At 42.8% G+C, this 23,086-nt stretch overlaps 1 protein-coding gene across 6 annotated transcripts in view; it reads right to left on the bottom strand.

Annotated features, from left to right (window-relative positions):
• CDK14 (cyclin dependent kinase 14) overlaps nucleotides 1-23,086 on the bottom strand; it is a 543,695-nt gene that overhangs the window by 133,594 nt on the left and 387,015 nt on the right. For all 6 annotated transcript variants that reach the window (XM_039522181.1, XM_039522182.1, XM_039522184.1 and 3 more), the window contains one exon: nucleotides 12,852-12,915. In XM_039522181.1, the coding sequence (XP_039378115.1) occupies nucleotides 12,852-12,915 (64 nt within the window). The remainder of the gene's footprint in view (nucleotides 1-12,851; nucleotides 12,916-23,086) is intronic.

Here is a 23,086-nt window from a genome sequence, read left to right as displayed (position 1 = left end):
TTTAGGAGCGTAAAACCGATTTAACGCCACAACCGTCCACACTAGGAGGCACCTTATATCGATTTTAATGGCTCTTTAAACCGGTTTCTGTACTCCTCCCTAACGAGAGGAGTAACGCTAGTATCGGTATTAACATATCGGATTAGGGTTAGTGTGGACGCTGATCGACGGCATTGGCCTCCGGGAGCTATCCCACAGTGCACCAGTGACCGCTCTGGACTGCAATCTGAACTCGGATGCAGTGGTCAGGTAGACAGGAAAAGCTCCACGAACTTTTGAATATTTCCTGTTTGCCCAGCGTGGAGCTCCGATCAGCACGGGTGGCGATGCAGTCCGAAATCAAAATAAAAAAAGAGCTCCAGCACGGACCATGCGGATGTGATCGCTGTAAGGGCAGGCAAATCTGTTCTATCAGCGCTCCGTTACAGAAGACGAAATTCAAAATCATTTTTTAAATATCTCCAGACGCCATAGCAGGGACTCAGCGCACTGCTGCGTGGCAAGCGTAACGGAAAGCCAAAGAATCAAATGGTCGCTCATGGACTGGAGGACTCAAGCTATCCCACAGTTCCTGCAGTCTCTGAAAAGCATTTGCATTCTTGGCTGAGCTCCAAATGCTTCTAGGGTCAAAAACAGTGTCCACGGTGGGTCAGGGCATAGCTAGGCAATTTACGCACCCCCCCACCCACCCCCAGAAGTGAAAGGGAAAACAATCCTGTCTTGACTCTTTTACATAGCAACTGGAGGCTGCCTTCCACTCATTTCTCACTAACAAGTATTCCTACATTCTTTATTACTTCATCACACAAGTGGGGGGACAATGCTATGGTAGCCCAGGAAGGCTGGGGAAGAATGGAATGAACAGGTGGGGTTGTTGCAGGAGCACCCCCTGTGAATAGCAGACAGCTCATAATCTATGCAGGATCTGACACAGAGCAGCTGTGCTCTCTGGTTCTCTGATACAGTGGTTCTCTAGTACACTTGCCCATATTCTAGGCAGGACTGGTTCTATTTTTAGATACCAAAAAGGAGGGATTGACTCAGGGAGTCATTCCCAATTTTGCTTTAGCCCCTGGCTAAGAGCAGCCAGGGCACTTATGACAGCAACAAATGGAACAGTGCAAAAGGACTGGTAGCCATGCCCATCTTATTACCAATTTATGGTATGGTAGATGGTACAATATGGCTGATAACCATCGCTGCTATCATGCAAAAGCAAAAGCATGCAGCTGTGTGCCACTGCTGAATTGCCTCTGTGAGCGGCATCTAGTACACATACGGTGACAGTCACAAAAGGCGAAACAGGCTCCATGATTGCCATGCTATGGCATCTTCCAGGGCAATCCAGGGAAAAAAAGGCATGAAATGCTTGTCTGCCGTTGCTTTCCCAGCGGAAGGAGTGACTGACGACATTTACCCAGAACCACCCGCGACAATGAATTTTAACGAATCAGGCACTGGGATCTCAACCCGGAAATTCAAAGGGGGGGGGGGGGAAAGGCTGCGGGAACTATGGGATAGCTACGGAATAGCTACCCACAGTGCAATGCTCCAGAAATCGACGCTAGCCTCGGACCGTGGACGCACACCACCGATTTAATGTGTTTAGTGTGGCCGCGCACACTCGATTTTATACAATCTGTTTTACAAAACCGGTTTATGTAAATTCGGAATAATCCCGTAGTGTAGACGTACCCTGAGATGTGTGTTCCCTATCGGTATTCCACTGCGGGTTATGCATTTTCATCCTGGAGTCAGAGAATTTGAAAGTAGTGTCCATTGGTTCGCACATGCGCCCTGGTTTGCCTTGTGCTTCTGTCCCAGGTGATAAAGGGCAGGGCAAACAACTGCATCTTCAGTTCCTTCTCCGCCATGAATCTCTCAGATTCAAAGCAGAGAGAAAGGAGAGCAGAAAGTGGAATACAGATACATCTCAAAGAACCTCCAGTTGCAGGAAAGTAACCTCCCCCTCTTCTTCGAGTGATGGTCTCTACTGTATTCCCCTGAGGGTGATTAACAAGCAGCATCTAAGTTGGAGGTGGGAAAAAAGGTCATGTGGCAAACCGCCATGCCAACGGAGGAGTCCACCACTGAGACTTGCACCAAGGCGTAGCACGTCATGAAGGTGTGTACAGAACTCCACATGGATACTCTACATAGGTCTATGAGAGGCACGTCATGAAGGGATGCCGTGGTCGTAGCTTGAGCTCTTGTGGAGTGAGCCCATACCCCTGTGTGGGGAGGTAGACTTGACAGCTGGTAGCGTAGTTTAATGCAGCAAGAAATCCATTTGGGAATTCTCTGGTGGAGATGGCCTGTCCCCTGCCGCACAACATAGGGGACTTCTTAATTGGTTTCATTCTTTGCAGGTAGAAGGCCAGACCTTGGCGGATCTCGAGGGAATGGAGTAGACATTCTTCTGCAGATACACAAGATTTCAATAAGAAAACAGGAAAGTGAATGGATTGGTTAATGTGAAACTGGGAAACCACCTTTGGAAGAAATTTCGGGTGTAGAGGTAACAAAATTTTATCCTTGTGGAATACTGTGAATGGCAGGTCCACCATCATAGCGCCGAGTTCACTGACACTTCTTGCTGAAGCGATAACAAGGAAGGTGACTTTCATGGAAAGGAGGGACCTGGAGCACAAAGCTAATAGATCAAAAGAGGGCTTCCACAGAGAGAACAAGATTCAGGTCCCATTGAGGCACAATCATTTGGAGGGGTGAGAAGGTTCTGAGAAGGCCTTTCCAAAATCTAGTGGTTAATGGGTTTGTAAAGACAGAGTAGCTTTCCATTGAATGGTGGAACGTGCTGCTAGCTACCAGGTGGACTCTCAAAGTGCTGAGGGCAAGACCCGATGATTTTAAGGATAGGACATAGTCTACGATGAGAGGAATTGCCAGTGTTTCTGGTAAAACTCCTTTTTGTTGTGCCCAGGATGAAAAGCATCTCCACTTGGCCCGGTAGCATTGCCTAGTATTCTCCAAAACTGGAGAATAACAACTTCTTTTGCTAATAACATTCTGAATTTTGTTTCCGCCAAGGGGCTAGTGGGTGCCATGCATTCTCCGGGGTAACCCTTACACAAGTAAGACCCTTGTGCCAGGATCAGAACCACAGTTTGAGCCCCAGGTCTGGGCAAAAATAATTGTCAAAATATGTCAACTTTAAGAAAAGCAGGGTTTTTTGGGATGTGGTGGGAAGGGTTGTATCTCAGGAACCCCTTCGTCAAATGATCCCTAATTTGGTCACAGACCAAACCCCGAGCCCCCATGAGTCAGACCAAATTTCAAGGCAATCCGAGTAACTGAATGGATTGTAGAGCAGTTAGAAGAGTCCTGGTTTAAACAGAAAGCTGGTCTTAACTTTAACTATAGCAGAGCTAGTGCTCTGCTGCATGTGAGCACTCCCTAATCATGTGAACCCTCATTCTTAGATCTCCTGAGTTCTGAAGTTAGAATGGATAATGAATATCTACTTACTACCTGTAAATACCCAGTGATGCACTCTGTAAATTGCTGACATTCTAGGAGGCCGAAGAAATTTATAAAAGCATTTAAACTGTAGCTCAATTCATCAACTAACCCTTCAAAAATCATTACCTATCTTTGCTTGTGTGTTAATGGTAACTTTGTGAGACTCTAACAGTCTAAGCAACATTTAAGAGATGTCCTTTTTAATTACTGGATGTGGGTGTTGCTTCTCTCTCTATGAAAAACATCTGTGCCTCCATTCATACTAACCTCTAGTGATGATGGCTATGCATGCAAGGGAAAATTTAATTCCTCTCTTGTATAAGATTTTTTGTAACTAGTCCATAGCAACATGGATAGAAATGCTGGTACAGGAGTTTAGAATACTATGAAAAAATCATTACCTGGCAATTCTAACATCCCTGTGATAAATGGGGAGAGGGGAAGCTTCCTTTTATGGACACCCAGCCAGCCAGTAGCTATAAAATCCCTCTTAGTAGCTGTTCTCTAATTGCTCTACTGGTAACGGGTTAAAAAGTCTCACTGCGATGCATAGGTAAAAGGAAGTGAGTGGGCACCTGGCCAAAAGAGCCAATAGGAAGGCTAAAACTTTTAAACATTGAAACAAGACTCCCCTTTTGTCTGTCTGTCTGTTGTTCTTGGGGAGAGGCAGACAGGGAGCAGTTATGCTGTGAGAAGCTTAGGCCAGGTATGAAAAATCATCAGTTTCAGACCTAGAAACTACTCATCTAAAACCCCAGATATGTAAGTAGATCAGGAAATGTCCAGGAAGATGTGATTAGGTTTATCCCTTTTATTTATTTATGACTTGTGGATTCCTCTGTGCTAATCCCAGGTGCTTTTGTTTTGCTTGTAACCTTTAAGATGGACCTCAAGAGAGCTATTCTTGATGCTTAATCCTTGTAGATTTTTTTAATCTAGCAAAAGCCTAAATTCCCAGATGTATTTTCTTCTTTTTTTTTTAATTAATAAAATTTACCTTTTTTAAGAACAGAATTGGATTTTTGTGTCTTAAGAGGTTTGTGCAAATATTGTTTAATTAGCTGGTGGCAACAGCTGATTTCCTTTCCTTTGTTTTTCCTTTCTCAGCTCTTCCCCAGAGTGGGGGTGAAAGGCTTGAGGGTACCCCACAGGAAAGAATTCCCAAGTGTGCCTTCCTGGGTTCTCAAAAAGGTTTTGCACTTGGGTGGTGGCAGCATCTACCCATCCAAGGTCAGAGAAAAGCTGTAACCTTGGGAGTTTAATACAAGCCTGGAGTGGCCAGTATTAATTTTTAGAATCTTTGCGGGCCCCCACCTTCTGCACTCGAATGCCAGAGTGGGGCTTTAGCCTTGACAATCCCTTCTTCTAAAAATATAAAATATGTCTATAAATCAGAAGTCTCAACATCTAATCCAGTTTTCTAAACCATCAATTGCATCTTAAAAAACCTCAGGAATCTTTAGTGATGGCTATATCATTTTGTGGGACATAAGCCGAGTATCCTAGAAAGAAATTAATGTAAAATTGAGCTCCTGCTTGTCACTGAAAATTGTTTGGTCATATTCAAGATACAGAAATGCAACCTCATTGTCTTATCAAGCAATGTTAAGGATGGTGCAACAGAACACTATTTTCTAGTCCCTCTAGTGAGCATAAATAAGAAATGCAATGTATATAAAATAGTTAGCCAGCACTGTATTACAATGTCACATTAAATTCTTTTTAGAAGATGGTGCTGTCCTTCAGTAATGTTCACGTGCTTGCTTCCCCCATCAGGAGGCACAGATTCTTCTCTATGGCCAATCCTTCTATATCATGCTCCAGACAAGAAACTGTCAAATTAGTTGTAAGTGATTATATTACAGATGTTGTGGGCCCATCTGCACCAGTGGCAACTGGCCTCTCAGCAGTGCCAGTGGAAAGTGTAGTTGGCTGAACAGCAACAGCATGATCCAGTTTTGCAAACTCTTATTTTTTTCCTGTGAGTGCTAGGATTTCAGCTGGGTCTGGAGCCAGTATCACAATGACATTAGAATCTCCAGTCCTCTCATGAATTTCAGCCATGGCTGGGAGAATATTCCCTCTGATTGGCTGCCTTCCCCACTCTCCTGCCTCCTGGGGAAGGGCAGACAATCAGTGCAGTTGCAGGAGACAGACAGAGCTCTCTCTCCTACTCCTACTCCTGTCAGGAGCAGCAGGAGCTGCTCCCGCTATAGACAAACTAGGCAGCAGCAGCGGGTGGCAGGGGCTGCCATATGAAACTGCTGTGCCCCCCCTCACCTGCTGAACCATGAGGTTTGGTTCCCCACACCACCCCTAAGGGAGGCATGCTTCCCCAGTTGAGAACCTCTGTTCTAAGCAGTGGGATGGGGGCACACTGAAGTTTTCCCTAGGGAGGCAGATTGCCTTGAGCGGCCACTAAGGAGTGGACATCACTCTCCCTCCTCCCTGGTTCGCTTCTGGGAGCAGCAGGGCATCTCCCTCTCTGCAACGTCAAGCTTGGGAAGGGGCAGAAGGGGGTGAAGATCCCCTAGAGCTGCAGGAGAAGCAGAGGTGAGATAGGATGGGCGGAGCAGAACTGGTGTGGGAGCTAGAGCACAGCCAGATGGCAGGGAAGAATTAATGTGGGGACAGGATTAATTGGGGGGTGCAAAAAAGTGGGGGGGAAGGGGAGAGGGGTGACAGCTCCAGCAGTGGCAAAACCAGCTCTCGCTATATATTGGGAGAACACACACACACACACGGGCGGGGGGAGGGGTTAATGGGGTGCCAGAGAGGAGAGGGAAGGGGAATTAAAAAAAATAACGGACAAAAAACACAATATAATCTTAAAAAGCCCATAAACCTCATGATGGTTTGTTTGTTTTTTGCGGGGGTTGACTCCTGATTTTTGAACTTTTGGGGTTGGCAGCACTGTTGATCTGGTAACTGCCCAGCAACTGCATTTTGAGGCATTAACCCAGACAGCAGGACTGGGGCCATTTCAAAAGGCTGATAAGAAAAAATAATAAAACTAGCTAGACGAGTCTCCAAGCAAAGTCCCTCGACTCACTAGTTAGGTCTGTGAATCCAGTAGAGAAGAGAGGCTGGAGTGAAAGGAAGGATTAGAGTTCAGACAGAATACCCAGTCTCTGGAACCAGAGACATAGGCCCAATTACTGATATTGCCTGAGAAGCTGGTAGTCTTCTCTGATCTGGCATCAGATGGAGGATTTCTTTCACTGCATCTGTGAGGATGGGATAAGCTCTGATAGAGCAGGAAATGCTACGACTCTGGATAGCGGCTCAATTTCAGATGAGATTTACAATAGTAAGTGATTAAAGCAGAATCCCATAAAGAATTTTATATACCCAATTCCTTGTGCCTCATACATATCTCTGACTGTTTCTGCATTTGGCCCACAAAAAATCATCAGCAAGACATATGGGCAACAAAATAGAATATTAAATTTAACATTGATAAATGTAAAGTAATGCAAATTGGAAAATAATATTCCCAATTATACACACCAAATGATGGTGTCTAAAGTAGCTGTTACTACTCAAGGAGGAGATTTTGGAGTCATTGGGGATAGTTCTCTTAAAACATCTGCTCAATGTGCAACAGCAGTCAAAAAAGTTAACCAAATATTGGGAACCATTAGGAAATGGATAGATAATAAGACAGAAAATATCATAATGGCATTATATACATTCATAATACTCCCACACCTTGAATACTTAAAAATAGAGAAAGTACAGAGAAAGGCAACAAAATGATTAGAGATATAGAGAAGCTTCCATATGAAGACAGATTAAAAATACTGAGACTGTTCATCTTAGAAAAGCGATGACTAAGGGGGAGATATGATAGAGGTCTGTAAAATGATTAATGGTGTGGAGAAAGTGAATAAGGAAGTGTTATTTACCCCTTCACATAACACAAGAACCAGTGGTCACCCAATGAAATTAATCCACAGCAAATTTAAAACTAACAGAGAAGTACTTCTTCACATGACACACAGTCCTCCCTGTGGAGCTCTTTGCCAGGGAATGTTATGAAGGACAAAAATTTAACTAGGTTCAAAAAAAGAATTAGACAAGTTCATGGAGGATAGGTCCATCACTGGGGATTAGCCAAGATGGTAAGGGACACAACCCCATGCCCAGGATGTCCCTAAACTTCTGATGCCAGAAGCTGGGACTGTATGACAAGGGATGGATCACTCACTAATTGCCCAGTTCTGTTCATTCCCTCTGAAGCATCTGGCACTGGCCACTGGGCTAGATAGACCATTATGGCCAGTATGGCCATTCTTATGTTCTTTTAGGAAGGAAAGACTCTATCCTGATCGCTGACCTACTTCTTTGGGGGCAGGTATAGATCAAAATACCTAGAACTGCTGTGTATTAAACCCCAATTGTCATTAGGTGGCCCCAAAACAAGTTGCCTGAAGCTTGCTAGTTTTTCTTCTACATCAGAGACAATCTGTGCCAGGAGAGAAGTTGTCTTAGTAGGGCCAATAGAAAAGCATTCGTACAGCTATCAGCACATTCTCATAATAATAGAATACACCAATTTGTATCAAAAGACAATCCCTCTCCATTCTACGCTGGTGGAAAGCCATTGCCTCAGCAATGTTCAAAATGTTTTCCTAGATGGGATCATGCCATGAGATATTAGCAGACCAGACTTGCATTAAATTCTTTTTATAAAGAAAAAGATGAGTGGAAATAAAGGAATGTGCAGGAAGTGAGGGATATACCCATTTACTTAGTAACATTAGTTTTAACTTAAAAAAATGAAGGGAATATGTTCACATTTCACCTCAATGTAGCATGGATGTTTTTAAAGCAGCTGCTCTCTTTTGTACGTGGTGTATGGGTGCTCTGGGAATAAACTACGCTTAAAGATTATTAAAATGAATATCCGTTAAAAACAGATACTGGACTAGATTACTAGATATGCCCATGCAGGGAAGTTAGGGGATGTCAGATGTGCCTCCCTGCCCCGCATGAGTTACCTATATCACAGGTCATAATGTGAGTGGGAAAGCAGCTTCTTTGGGGCTGCTACTCCCTCTCCCACTCAGTTGCAGAGGCAGAGGCAGACCCATGCCTCCATCCCCCCAAACACACGAGCCAGAACTACTGAGCTGACATGGAGGAGGAAGTAATTGGTCTGTTCCCGGGCAACACACCTACACATTGCCCCTTACTCAGGCCTTCTGGCAAAGCCATAAGCTAGTCCATAGTAAATACTTATGCACCAACCCAGATTTCATTAGGTCACTGTCATCATGTACTATACGTTTGTACAGTGCTCAGCACCATGGAGTCCCCAAATGCTCAAGACTTCTAGGCTCTACTCCAATGATAATAATAAATAATAATAAATAATAATAATAATAATAATAGATTTACTTTCATTTTTGTTTTCATTTCCCTGAACATCTTGCTCATTTGAGCATGGATCATTTCTTTACAACAGTGCTCACACATGTCCCATGTTGGCTTACATAACGAGGCTGGAAGAGATGACATTTGAGCACAGCACAGGGAGATACTATAAGAGAATCAGGAGGGGAGGGATAGCTCAGTGGTTTGATCATTGGCCTGCTAAACCCAGGGTTGTGAGTTCAATCCTTGAGGGGGCCACTTAGGGATTGGGGGTAAAAATTGGTCCTGCTAGTGAAGGTAGGGGGCTGGACTCGATGACCTTTCAAGGTCCCTTCCAGTTCTAGGAGATTGGCATATCTCCAATTATTACCTTTATTACCTTAGGATTACAAAATTTTGGAACTGAGTTAGGAAGGCAGATTTCTCCCATTCGGTCTATTTTGTACGTTTAAAATTAAGTATTTAGACGAAAAACAGTGTTGAAAATCAACCCAGTAGGTGATTTACTAGATGGGATAAAAGTATTTGCAAACACAAACAGGATGGTTTTGGTGGAGGGCACGGCTGAGGAACAATAGGAGATGACACAGCAGACAACTTTCAAACTGCTTTAACGATATGGATGATACGGTGCTATCTCAAAGGAACAAAGGGATAGTGCATATTATTTCATTGCAGATAAAAAAGGCGGGAAAACCATCTATATTTGAGTTGCCTTCTTCAGGAGTGAAATAAATGATACAAATTTTTTACTTTCCCATTTACAGACTGAGAGAGACCCAGAAACAAAACAGGTGGCTAATTTAGAGCTCTCTCTGTTTGGCATAAGAAGTGGACTCATCATTCAGCCTGAGAGAAGTTTATTCACATTTTAGGATATAACTCTCTCACTACTGACCAATCTCAGCAGAATATCCCTGACATCATTGCTTCTGCTAACTTCAAGACATAGCAATTAGGCCTATGGACACTGGAATGGAGACGCAGCAACCCAGAACATCGAAAGCAGTGTTTTTCAGATGTTACTTGTCTCTCCCTAGTAAAATGTGATTAGCTCCCTGAGGCAGGGACCATGTTTTACTGAATCACAGTGTAAAAAATTAGTTACCTACACCTAAATGCAGACAACAAATAAAATGAAATTCTGTTTAAACTCTGCTTGGTTTTTTTTCAACTCCACAGATATTTAATTAAGTTGCCAGAATTTTTTTTTTTAACTACAGTCACTATTTATTACTGATACCTTCTGCTCAAATTCCATTGTTTTATGCTTTTAAGCAGCTAAGCTTATAACATCAAAGTCTGCCTTGAGCGGATGCTAATGTTCTAATCATTAGTGCTCTTCTTGCACTTCTTTCCTTTCAAATAATTTGTTGTCCTTACTGTTTGCAACTGCTAGGCTTAAATTATAGTTCATATATTTATGTTTAGAAGGGGATGTTACTTTTTTAGGGCTCTGCTCAACACACACAGAAATTTTGCCTGACTGTTCAGCACTCCTTAAACTGTTGGAAAAAGAAAATATATTCCATGCTTTCTATTTTTAAATACAATAAACTCATAAGTCTTGGACACAGATGGAATCAATTCAAATTTGGCAAGACCATTTCAGGTTCACTATATTGTACTCTGGGACTAAGGAAACAAAGAGACTAAGCCATTTCAAAATTATAAATCTGAGAAGCGTTAAAATAAAGCATTAACTTTGCTTCTGCTAGTACAAGGTTACTCAGGAACCAAGTTCACTCGCAAAATCTCCTATAGGGGTAATTCATCCAAGTGCAGAGGGTCCATCTAAGCACTACAGGAAGGGTAAGGAGCTGGTTGAGCAGCTGCAAAAGAGACTATGCAACTCCTGTGCTCTCCAGGGAGGTTTCCCTGAGGGCCACACACAAGTCAGCATGAGGGGCAGCTTTTTGGATAGTGAAAGGGCCATGTAATACATTCCTAACCAGAGCCAATGTCCCTAGCAGCCCGAAAAATTGGTGTTATTCTAGCCCAGCCTGTAGGATGCAGTACTTGATATGGTGCACGGCTTGCTTCATTTCATGCCCAACCCCTATGCTGAAGGTGTTGGATTTTGCTTCCCCAGTCATTCTGCATTTCACCAGCATAAAGCCCAGGCTTCATGCAGGTGAGGCAAATTTCATCCCTGCTGTTGTATAAACCAAAACCTATGCATCTTTGTAACGTATTAGAAGGGCTTATTTCACATTTTCATCATTTTGCCAAGAATACCATGTGCACCAAGAGGGTGGAGAGGGCAAAGGGAGCTCTGAGCTAAGGACACACACGCAGCAAAAAGGGCCTTTTCCTCACGGGGAGGGGCAGAAGTCTCTCAACCCCCATGTAAGTGGATGGGAATTAAGAGTGCTCAGCACCTTGCAGCAACAGGCCCCATACAGATGAAAACCTTCATCAGCCAGGATGACGACGACTTTGGCTTGAAAATCTGCATACTTCACAGGGGTGGAGAAAGGCTGAAAGAACAAAGAGCACTCTATACACCCTTCCAGAAATGGGAAAAGTGTTGAGTGACCATTTACCATGTTGCATTTATCTTTTTTCCCTCATTACTGCATTTTTATGGTTGGTATGTGTTCAGAGTTGGCAAAATCCATACTCTGTAACAGAGGAAACAAAAACAAATCCAACACAATGGTCATTTAAAAAATAACATGCCTCTGTTACATTTCACTAAATGCCAGCTGTCAATTTATTTCCCAATGTCCCTTTGCAAAAACGGACAGAACAAACCCTCACTGCTTGATGCATTTCTAAGTCATTCTCTAAAGAGAAAGTTTCTTGACTGCCATCTACAGTTCAAAACATTTTATTCAACTCCATTTTTTTTTAGTGACAAAAATACAGCATCACCAAAGCCAAAAACATGTCCTGTTTTTCCACTTCGAATATCCCAGGGTATTAAACAACAAATCTCTTTGGAACTTTTCTGAAAATAGTGTTTTCTTTAATAACAATTAAATTTACACACAACTGTTTTTGCATTTTAGAGACAACCTTTTTTTTTAATCTAGAAAGTGTTAGGATAAAAGCCTTCCAGATGTATTAAATAGCTGTGTGCTATTATTGAAGGGTTCCTATAGTATTCTATGATAAGCAGCTGTACATCACCCTCTTTCTTTCAAGGTATTTTGAATGACGTCAGCCCCAATCCTGCAAACTTGTTAACTTAATTATGACCTCACCTGAGTAGAATCTGGATTCCATTACAGAGCAGTAGACTTTGGTACCTACTTCCAGCCTAAATGGTGCAATTTATAGGTTAAATTTAAAAGAGAAGTCTACTTGTGGAACAGATAAAACATCATTATTTTGGTTGCATCCTGGCTTATAAGGGTTACCTACTGGTGTTTGCTTAGTAGCAAGGGAAACTTCCTAATGGTTAAACTCTATTCAACTATTCCAACAGTAGTAACAGAAGCACCATCAGTTTGGCCATTTAAAACTAGACTGCAGAAAGTGTTAGATAATACAGTATACTAAACAATGACAGACGAATAAGATGTGTTTCGTCTTCAGCTTCCAGGATACCTTTTCCTATCACTTTGGTTCCCCCCTTCAGTACATTATAATTCATAAATATTGCACCTGTTGACTGGTAATACTGGCCTTCGTCACCCTACCACTCACAGGAAACGTAAGATTTTTGTGCAACATGTTGTAGTTGTGCAAAATGTCATATTAATGTGCTACAAAGGGAAGTTATGGCTAAAAGTCAAAAGCCAACTAACATAGTCACATGTGAAATGCTAAAATGAATGCACTGCAGTACGCTTACAATGCATCCACTATCCTGCAAAACTATTCCGATTATTTTGGAACAATGTTGCAGAAGTCCATTAGGAAGTAAGTAAATGTGCTAAAACTTAGGAGCATTGTCTCAAACTCTTCTGGCAGCTAGCATATAAGATTTTTAATGTATTTTCTGGGAAAGAGTGAAATCTTGATAACTTGTTGTTTAAACCTACCTGGCTTGAAATGGGGTAAAGAATGGACTCCAGGCCACGTATCTTCATTTGGTGTTCCAAGTACCTGTTCGCGAAAGAAAAAAAGATCTCTTTAATTTTAGCACTGGCAATACGTGGCTCTTATATAGAGCCATTCTTCCACAGACCTCAACGCACTTTATATTACAATCTGTACTTAAGCTTAATTAAGGAAGAAAAAAGTTAACTGACTTACCCACTGTCACACAGCAAGTCAGTGGCAAAGTCAGAAACCAGACACAGGAGCCCTGACTCCCAGTCTTTTACCCCTTGTCAGTAAATTGGACTATCACAGGGGTTCTCAAACTGTGGGTTGCGACGGGGGTTGCCAAGGCTGGTGTTGGCCCTTGGCCCCAGCAAGCTGGAAGCCCAAGCCCAACCACCCAGGGCTGAAGCCCAAGCCCAAGGTTACATGCCCCCCTGCCCAGAGCAGAAGCCCTTGGGCTTCAGCTTTGGCCCCTCCCTCCACCTCCGCCCAGGGCGGCGAGGCTCGGACGGCAGGGCTTGGGCAGGCTCGGTCTTCGGTCCCGCCTCCTGGGAACGGGTAGTAATTTTTGTTGTCAGAAGAGGTCACGATGCAATGAAGTTTGAGAACCACTGGACTCTATCTGATGATGCATATATTAAAACTGACATTTCACTGACAAACGTCAACTTATTTGTTCATCACAGAAAGCAGAAATGGCTCAGACTAGGCCTTTGATCTCACTGGAAATTTAGATCTTTGTAATCCTGAACAAACTGAATGGGCATATACAATATAACTATTTTCAACTCCAAGAGCTTGCTAACTGCTACGTAGCATAGCAGATGTTCTCAAACTGGGGATCAGGATCCTTCAGAGGGTCACGAGGTTATTACATGGGGGTCATGAGCTGTCAGCCTCCACCCCAAACCCTGCTTTGCCTCCAGCATTTATAATGGTGTTAAATATATTAAAAAATGTTTTTAATTTATAAGGGAGTTGCACTCAGAGGCTTCCTATGTGAAAGGAGTCACCAGTACAAAAGTTTGAGACCCACTCCTGTACACAGATGGTGAACCAGACTCCTAAGAATGCAGTAGGAACCAGAACTTAAAAAGATTGGCCTTAATTTTACATGAATTTAGTGCTCATAAAAACTGAAAGACTGTGGAGACAGCTACCCACAGAACAGCTTCTGCTTCTATTCTCTTCTGTGCCGGTTCTTATGCTGCCCTTATCATTATAATATCTGAGCATCTTCCACCAGCGCATTAAGTGATGTGACTTGCATGTGGTTTATTCTCACTCACATGCTTTACCCAGGGGATTGTGCAGCAGCCCTCATCACTGCTACAGCACATATGTTTCACACACATTTGTCTGTAGAAAATGAAACAACAGTTTCAGCACTATATATATCCTGAAATGTATGTCTTTTGCACGCACACAACCTGTTTCACCATTGCCTTGTGCAGTCATTTACACTAGTGCAAAGTGGGCGTGAAATGCTATCAAACCAGAATGGTAGCAATTTACATCTACTTTGCACTGATGTAAATCAATACAAACGGTGCAAGGCAGCAATGAATTAAGACTACTCCCCCCACCCCTTGTTAACATGGAGTAAACTCCACAGCATCTATGACACAATGTAAAGTATAAGCAGCAAAGAGTCTTGTGGCACCTTATAGACTAACAGACGTTTGGGAGCATGAGCTTTCGTGGGTGAATACCCACTTCATCGGATGCAGAATGTAAACTATTTCACCCTCTTAGTAAGAGCATCTCACTGCCAATGCAGCACCGCTGCAACCTTGGGGATTCAGCAGGAGAAAATTCTGAAGTAACACATTTTCCACGACATCAGAAACAATGTGCAATTTTTCACTCAACTTCGCTAATTCAGTCACTAAAAATTCTAGAACTTTTCATTTAGTTTTTGTGAAATTTTAACAGTGTCACTCATAAAAATTATACTAAAAATAGTAATCAATTCACAGGGTAAAATCTAACCCCATTTAAGTCAATAGGATTTATGTCATTGATTTCAGTGGGGATTTCACCCTACATCTTTAAGGCCAGAAGGGACCACTGTGTTAAATTAATTAAGTCAAAGCACAATTGTCCAGCCATGCCGGCAGAAAGACCGGGGGCGGGGAGGGGAGGGGATGAATGTGGTTTATTCTCTTGGTTTTCAGGAGCCCCAAACCCTCTTCCTCAGCTCCCTGAAAGGGGCTAAAAGGGGTTAGGAAAAGGACAGCTCCCCGCTGTACAAGACATAGGAGCCCCAAACGCCCTTACTCTGCTTCCTTAAGGGATACTTTCCTTTAAACCCTTCTCCAATCCATTTTATCTGATAACTGTATCCTTTCCATACTGAGTACGTGCACAGGACATCAATCACAAGTTTTATGTACTAAGTTACAAAATTATAATCCAATCCCCTACATCACCCCCAATGGGTCCCAGACCAACATTCCGCCTTGGCCAATCTGAGGGTGAGGGACAAATTCCCTCCCAACCCCCCAGGCAAAGGGCAACTGGCAGAATGCCTACAGCGGGTCAAGAGGGAACTCAGTCCTTTTGCCAAGTTCCGGGGTTGGCACTGCCAGCCCAATCCTGGTAAATCAGGATCTCTCTACAGCTGCATGGGGTATAATCCCCCACTTCCAGTTAGCAGGAAGGGCAGTGCAGTGACCTTCTCACTTGGCCCCAACTGCTTCCTGCCCTTCTTGTCTATCCCTGTAAACTTTCCCCCTCCTCGCCACCCCTTGTAAGAAGTCCTTAAAGGGGCAACACCATTATCTTCCATCTAGCTGAACAAAGACCTCCACGCATGAAGGTTGCATTGAGCACAATGGCTGGGGCCTGGTTGAGAATCCCAGGCTCATCTTTTCTCCTTGATCTGTAAGGAGATGGGTAACAGGTAGGGCTGGGTAGTGGGGTATGTGTGTGGAGGCTGTAAGGTGACCAGACAGCGAGTGTGAAAAATCGGGACAGGGGGTGGAGGGTAATAGGAGCCTATATAAGAAAAAGTGCCAAATATCGGGACATCTGGTCACCCTAGGAGGCCGGGGGACAATGTGGGAAGGCTTAAATTAAATGTTAACGCATCTGTTTTAAAAGGGTATTTGATTTTGGTGTAGTGGTGGGTCTGTTTTTAAAAGAGTGCCCAGGGTGCCTAATGCCTTGGGATGGATGACATTGTATTGTAGAATAGTTAAAAATTGAAATAGATGGTTAGGGAGGTAGCTTAAATTTTATTTTTGTACACTCAAATAACTGGGATTCCAATTTGTTGTTCGCAGTAACTACTTTCTACAGTAACATAGAATCTCAGGGTCGGAATGGACCTCAGGAGGTCATCTAGTCAAACCCCCTGCTCAAAGCAGGAGCAATCCCCAGACAGACTTTTACTCCCTCAAGGACTGAGCTGACAATCCTGGGTTTAGCAGGCCAATGCTCAAATCACTGAGCTATCCCTCCCTCCATGACCAGTGGCTTTAAAATCTGATTTATAACAAACTGATCATTAAAAAATACCAATTAATATTATCTCTAGGGGCTACATTTATTAAAAATACTGAAAATTATCACTGGAATTTAAATTAATATTAGAAATCAGGTAAATGCATATGAATGAACATTCTACTTATGAAAAGTCAGTATCCAAAACTCATTCATAAATCTATCTCTAGCAGTTTTGTTCCTGAGCGTTTTTCTTAACTTCAGTACAAATGAGTGCAAGCAGTCATGTCTCAAAGCAAAAGCAAATCTGAGGAGGATGAATTCTAGCAGCCCTCTGTTTTATTGATTATTCAGGGAGGAGGTAGCGATAAAGAAATCACGGGTAAAAGAGTAAATAAGAAGTAAAGATGACGGTGAGAGGAGGCAATGAGCTCTTGCAACTCCAGGTGAGTAAAAAATGCTATAATGCAAATTAGAGGGGAACGAAAAGATCCCCTCTGAGTAACTTAAAAAGAATGCTGGTAGTTTCTTATAGCAGAGATGCTAAGCAGCATAGGAGGTTTCTTAGGTAGAACCTGGATTCTTATGACTATGACCAAGAACCCTCCTTCCCACCTGCACCTTCTGAGAAGAGCATGACCTTTCCTTCCCAAAGTGCACCTTGCTAGAGATATCCATGCCTTAACACCTCAAAACTGGATTACTGTAATGCGCTCTATTTGGGGTCACACACTGAGACCACTTGGAACTCAGCACACAGCTCCCAGTTTACTAAGTGCAATTGCACCCTGAAGGGCATTTCACATCTGTGGTTGAGGAACTGCACTGGCTGCTATCAAGTTTCTGTGTGGAATCGAAAGGGTTGTTTTAACCTACCTGTTTTAACCTTTATGGTGCGGGACCTGGTTGCCTGAGAGACTGCCTCTTTCCTTGTCTCTTTTGGCACAACTGAGATGAGCAGAGGCACTCAAGGTGGAGCCCCCTCAATGTAAAACAGAGGGAGCTGTTAGCAATGGGTCCCCATGAGAGGTCCTCAGCTCTGGAATTCACTCCCCTCCCTTGGTGCAGCAGAACCACTTTTGTTAAAGCTTGAAGGCAGGCTGCAAAGCCTCTCTTTTCTCCGAGACATTAGGGGATGGGCTTGGCTGAGGAGATTTCATTTTTTTATAACTGCTATGGAAGGGTTTTAAAATCTTTTTTATTGTGTCTGCCATAATATATCTATGTATTGAGTGTTGGAATGGCCTGAGCAATCTGTGATGTTCACTATGAAAATTAAATTTATGTAAGGTCAACCAGAGCATTGGCAGGGGCCTGTGCATGTTAGTTTAGAGCTGAGGTTTCAGAATTCTGGCTCTGCTGCTGCTTTGCTTTCTGACCCTCAGCAAGTAACATAACCTCTCTGTGCCTCCGTTTTCCTATCTGAGAAATGGATACGATAATACTTACCTACAAGCTGCGCTGCAAGCTTTAACTCTATGATTAATTATATTTAAAAAATCATCGAAGTTTGCTGAGTGATTTAAAGCACAAACACAAAGGCATCACCTTTTTGCTGAAGAGTTTTCTAACTAAAAGGTGCTCCTTTTAGGTGGATGCATAGTGATCCAAACAAATACAGTAAACAAATAGAGCATTTAAAATGTGACACAACTAGTGAAAATAAACAATGGGGAGCAGGGAGCGAAGGGCAAGAGTAATAAGATCATATGACTTCTCAGATATGATATGTACAGACATCCTGGTGATTGCATTAAAGTTGTATTTGTAGTTAATGTTTATAAAACATTATTTTCAATATTTCAAAACCAGTGTTTAATTCCTGTTTGAATAAGAGGTGCTGTGCATTAGAACTGTGGTTCATTCACAGCCTAACGTCCCCTTTCTTCTTTATTTTCATTACGCTTATTGACTGAAGGAGCGTGTGTGTGTACAGTGCTACAGCAAGGGGTGAGAAGCCAGGAAGTGCCCCTGATTCACTTGTGTCATGATCAAGTAAAAGTTTCATACAGTTCCTTGCAGAGCCATTTTCTTCTCTTGCCTCTAGCTCTGTATAATCAGTTCTTCTAACCAGCAACCATGCACTATAATTCTGTCATACCAGCAGAGGGAGCCAGTGGATTAAAAACAGATTTTTTTCCAGCTCTTCCAAGTGAAGCAGTAAGTGTGCCTGAAAACGTTGTGGATTTTGCAGCACGCCTCAGTAATTCAATGAGCAACCCCTCCAAGTAACTGTATCAATAAAGGAAAATTATTCAGGACCGCTCAATAAGACACTCTTACATTATCAGTATTTTATTAATTGCCCAATATTTGAGATGAGATTGATGTCCACTGTATATATATATACACACTCTCCTTCAGTCAGTAGCAGCAATATAAAGAAAGAATGGCAAAATTAGGCTGTGAGTGAGCCACAGTTCTAGTGTCTAGCACCTTTTCTGCACTTTATAGGTAGAAATCAAAGCTAGTTCATGAAATCTGAAACCTAAAATCTTAGGGACCAGAATAAGAGAAACAAGGAAGTAACTTTGGTTTCCAAAACGACACAGGAACCAACACAAAAGGCTTTGCTGTCTGAGCACTTTTCACACTAACCTGTGACCAATTCCTCCCCTCACCTTCCTATTCATTTTCTGTCTGTATATTCTAATACACTCACAGCATCTGGGAGCCAGCTACAAAATAAGTTCTGCCCATAGTAGGACCCAAACTCTTTACATCACTTTTTCTGTTGTCAACAGTGGCTCTTCTGCCAAAGACAACCGGGGTATTCCATCACTTAGATTATTATTTATAGGGTGGCAGCACCTATTGGACACAATCAGAGATCAGGACCCCATTGTTCTATGAATGGTACAAAGAGACAGTGCTTGTCCCAAAGAGCTTACAGTCTAAACATACGAGAAAATACAACAGATAAAGACAAATGACCAACAAGGAGGACAAAGTAACAGTGAAACAATCCTATTTGGCATAATAAGGAGGAATAAACTCCCTGTCCACTGCCTAGGCATTACCAAGCATTTTTTAGGCATCACGTCAGGGTTGGTTTAAAGAGGGATTTCTGTGGGAAAGCCAGTGCAATGCAGTAAGGGATATGGAAGTATTTATCTTAGCCAATTTACTGAAAAAGAGGGTACTGTAAGATGGCTGCATATTGTCCTTAGCAATGGCACACTCCACCTAGCTAATATGTTGTTAGCATGTTGAATGTAGGGGTCAGGCAGGGGAAATGCAGTTTTATCTCTAAGGGTATGTCCTCACTGCAGAGTTGATTCAGGCTTTTACACCAGTATTGGTCCTAATCCTCCTCCCATCCACACACCGGGGTTAGTAGCGCTCTTTAACCAAGCTAGCGGGCACAGCTGGGCATGTGGGTTCCAGCTTGTGTTCCACCTTCCCGTATGTTCACTTTGCAGCAAGAATCCAGACTAAAAATCACTTGAGTGGTGATAGTCCTCCAATGCCTTCTCACAATTAACTGTGTGTGTCCAGAAGGACAGACAAGTTCACCCACAATTCACTGGGAAGAATTGTGAAATGGCTCATCTTATGGCAGCACAAAGAACCAGCGGATGCACCCCTAGAGGTCTGAGTCGTGCAGGAAATTGTTTTCCTGTCCCAGGAAAATTTTCAAGATTTCAACCATTTTTCCCTTTCTGCATTTGAAAATGGACCTTTCAAATATTTTCTCACCCACCCACTCACCTAACAAAAAACAAACAAGCAAAACCAGACTCAGCCCAGGAAAGCCAATAGCTCAGCGGTTCGGACACTCACCTGAGGCTTTTGCTGGTTCATACCAAGGACTTGAAACTGGGTATCCAATATGCCAAGTAAGAACCTTATCCAATGGACTATTGGCCCTTTGGGGTGGGGAGGGTGGGAGTTCGTAGTGCATGCATCTGTGTCTGTCTGTCTCTCTCTCACTCAGAAGTTCCATCCCAATGAAAAGTTTGTCAAAACTGACACATTTCTGTGACAAGTTTTGGTTTCGGCGGTTCTACATTTTCTGATGAAAAAGGGTTCTGTCAACAAATTCCTAACCAGTTCTAGACCCAGTGCCACACATGGGCACACAGCACCAGTGAGAACACAGCAACTTGGGTAGGGTTTTGAAGCATAGCTGCTCATACCCTGGGCTAGATAATTGGGGTGCTGCGACCTGGGTGCTGATCACCCAGGCCAACTGCAGTGATGACTTACCCTAAGGGAAGCTGGTCTTTATGCTCATGCTCGATACACCAATTTGAAGGAGTAAATTCATGGTGTCCACTGTCATATTAAACAGCAGGCTCAGTAATAAAACACTTAAAATAGCTAAAGCACCTTGGGAAATAATGGGATTTTACTGTAACTGGTTTGACTTTTTGACTTGGAAAAGAAACTGCTGCTTTGCTTTTTTAAATTAGTTTTACAAAGACCTCACTAATGCACTCCCCGGTATCCAAGCCGACCTTTATTTTATGGTCATCAGAGCTTGTGAACTGCATCACATTTTCAACATGAGTCATACTGTCCTATATTTTCTTCAGAGAGCAAAAATTATTACATAATGTTGCATAATGGCCATTCTGGTAACACAGTTTGCCTAGCTGATCTGGGTCCCTTGGGGTATGACCCTTGGCTCAATTCCTTCCCTCCAGCTCTTTCTGAAGTGGTGGAGTACCCAGTAATGGGCCAGCAGATTCACCTCAATTGCAGAATATACAAAGTTGTATCCTATTAAAAATAGAACTCTTAGAATACAGTGCTTTAATATCTGGATATGTACAACTTCCTTAATATTTGGTATAAGAATTCCTGGTATTCCTCAAGAAAGGCATTGGTTTGAGGTTGCCACCACCACCACAAAAAGACCATCCAGCCAGAAGCAGATCCAGAAGTTTGCAATGATAAGGCAGGAGTGTGAGCAAGACCAGAAGGCCAATGAGTTACACTTTGTTAAAGACAGGCTCTATGAACTCCTGGCTGTTTACTGTATTCTCTTTTAGACTCTTCATGTATTGGGTCAACTCTTGATGGATAAATATTAAAGCAAATCCATTCAAACAGTCCTCAGAGCAGATCAACATGTTTTGAACTAAGAGGTGTTTGAGAGGTTTTGTTCCCCGCCCCTCAAATAAATTGGACCTTTAAAAAAATGTGTGGGGAAAAACTGTCAAAAATTCATTCATTTTTCATTTAGAAAAACTTCATTTCATACTTTTATTTTTTCCAAAAATCATCAAGAAGATTTCAAATATGGTCTCCCCACTAGCTGATCCACCACACAGTACATCATGAGAATCCTTGGCTGTGGAGCATCATATAGGAGACAATGTCTGTCTGGACAACAAAACCAGAGAGGAGAATGGGAGCATGAGGCACCCAAACCGAACTCCCATGAGGCACCACAGTGGCATTTCAAAATCATCTTTTTGTTTTCTTCCCATCTGAAGTTTTTTGGCGGGTCGTGTTTTGATAAAAAGTCGATATTTTCTGCAGGAAGCAGACATTTCACAAAATGTTTCATTTAGCTGAAAACTGGACAATTGTCAGCCATTTCCTGCCTACTACCCCAGTGGAAGAGGAAATCAAGCAGCACTCTGGCATCTGGGCAGGGGGGAGGGATTTAAAAGTGGGAAGAGGAGGGCCAGCAGTGCTGGCTTTTAAAACTCAGAAGCCTGATGAGATCCAGGAGCGCTCACCATTTTGTTTTCAGAGAAGGATTTTCCCAGTCAGAAAAGCTACTCTGACTGCCTGTAGATTGGTTGCTAAGGCTATGTCCATACTACCGCGATAAGTCAACCTACACTATGCAACTCCAGCTACCTGAACAACATAGCTGGAGCTGACGTACCTTAGGTCGAGTTACCGCAGGATCTACACCGCGGAGAGTGGAATCTCCCGTCCACTTACTTTACTCTTCTCATCAGAGGTAGAGCACAGGGGTCAACTGGAGAGTGATCTGCAGTCGATTTGGTGGGTCTTTACTAGATCCACTAAATCGACCACTGGTGGCTCGATCTCAGAGCGTCGGTCCCAGCTGTAGTGTAGACCTGCCCTAAGCATAAGGCCATCAAATCCAGACTGACTTACAGCAAAAACTGCTCACGTGGCCTCCTCTTTTGCTGATGAAATTCCTTTCTGGTCTGCTGAGGAGAAGCTGTTTATTTGGTATCTTCTTGCCATTCCTTCTGTGCAGAGAGGTCACTTGCCAAAACCTTTTCTGTTTACAGGGAAGGTAGTTGGAAGCTTTCAAAACCAGCCATCAACAAAGGAAGAAAGGACAACCTGACAAGGGGCAAAAATGGTTCTGCGGATCAAACTACTACAAAGTTCTTCTCAAGAGCGTTCACCCTGAGCGAAATAATCGCCCCCTTCACCGTGGTTGCCAATTTCATTGTAGTGCCTGGCTTCCAACGTCAGTGAGCAGGAGAGGTATATAGCAATAGGTGACCATCAGCAGCTTTCTTCATCTTCACATTTAGTCTTCTTTTGTAGAAAAAATTTAAAAAGACAGATATAGTGACTATCAGTATATTGCACATATTGGCTCAAAGTCGGATGACTGAGAATTGCATCTATGCTTCCTTGTCTTATTCTGCAGGGCATGATGTATGGCAGTTAAGTGTCAGACTTAATATTCAAAAGAGAGAAAGAGAAATGGAATTGTCTTGATAGCAGTCATTGTTTTCACACCAGGAGCTTGGCAGTTCAGTTTCCTTGAGGGGCAATAATTCTATAATTTTGCATTACACACTTCCACATCTATCAGCAATGGGGCAAACAAATTTTA

The sequence above is a fragment of the Mauremys reevesii genome, linkage group 2, assembly GCF_016161935.1.
Source record: "Mauremys reevesii isolate NIE-2019 linkage group 2, ASM1616193v1, whole genome shotgun sequence".
Lineage (NCBI taxonomy): Eukaryota > Metazoa > Chordata > Testudines > Geoemydidae > Mauremys > Mauremys reevesii.
This window is presented reverse-complemented; position numbering and strand designations above follow the sequence as displayed.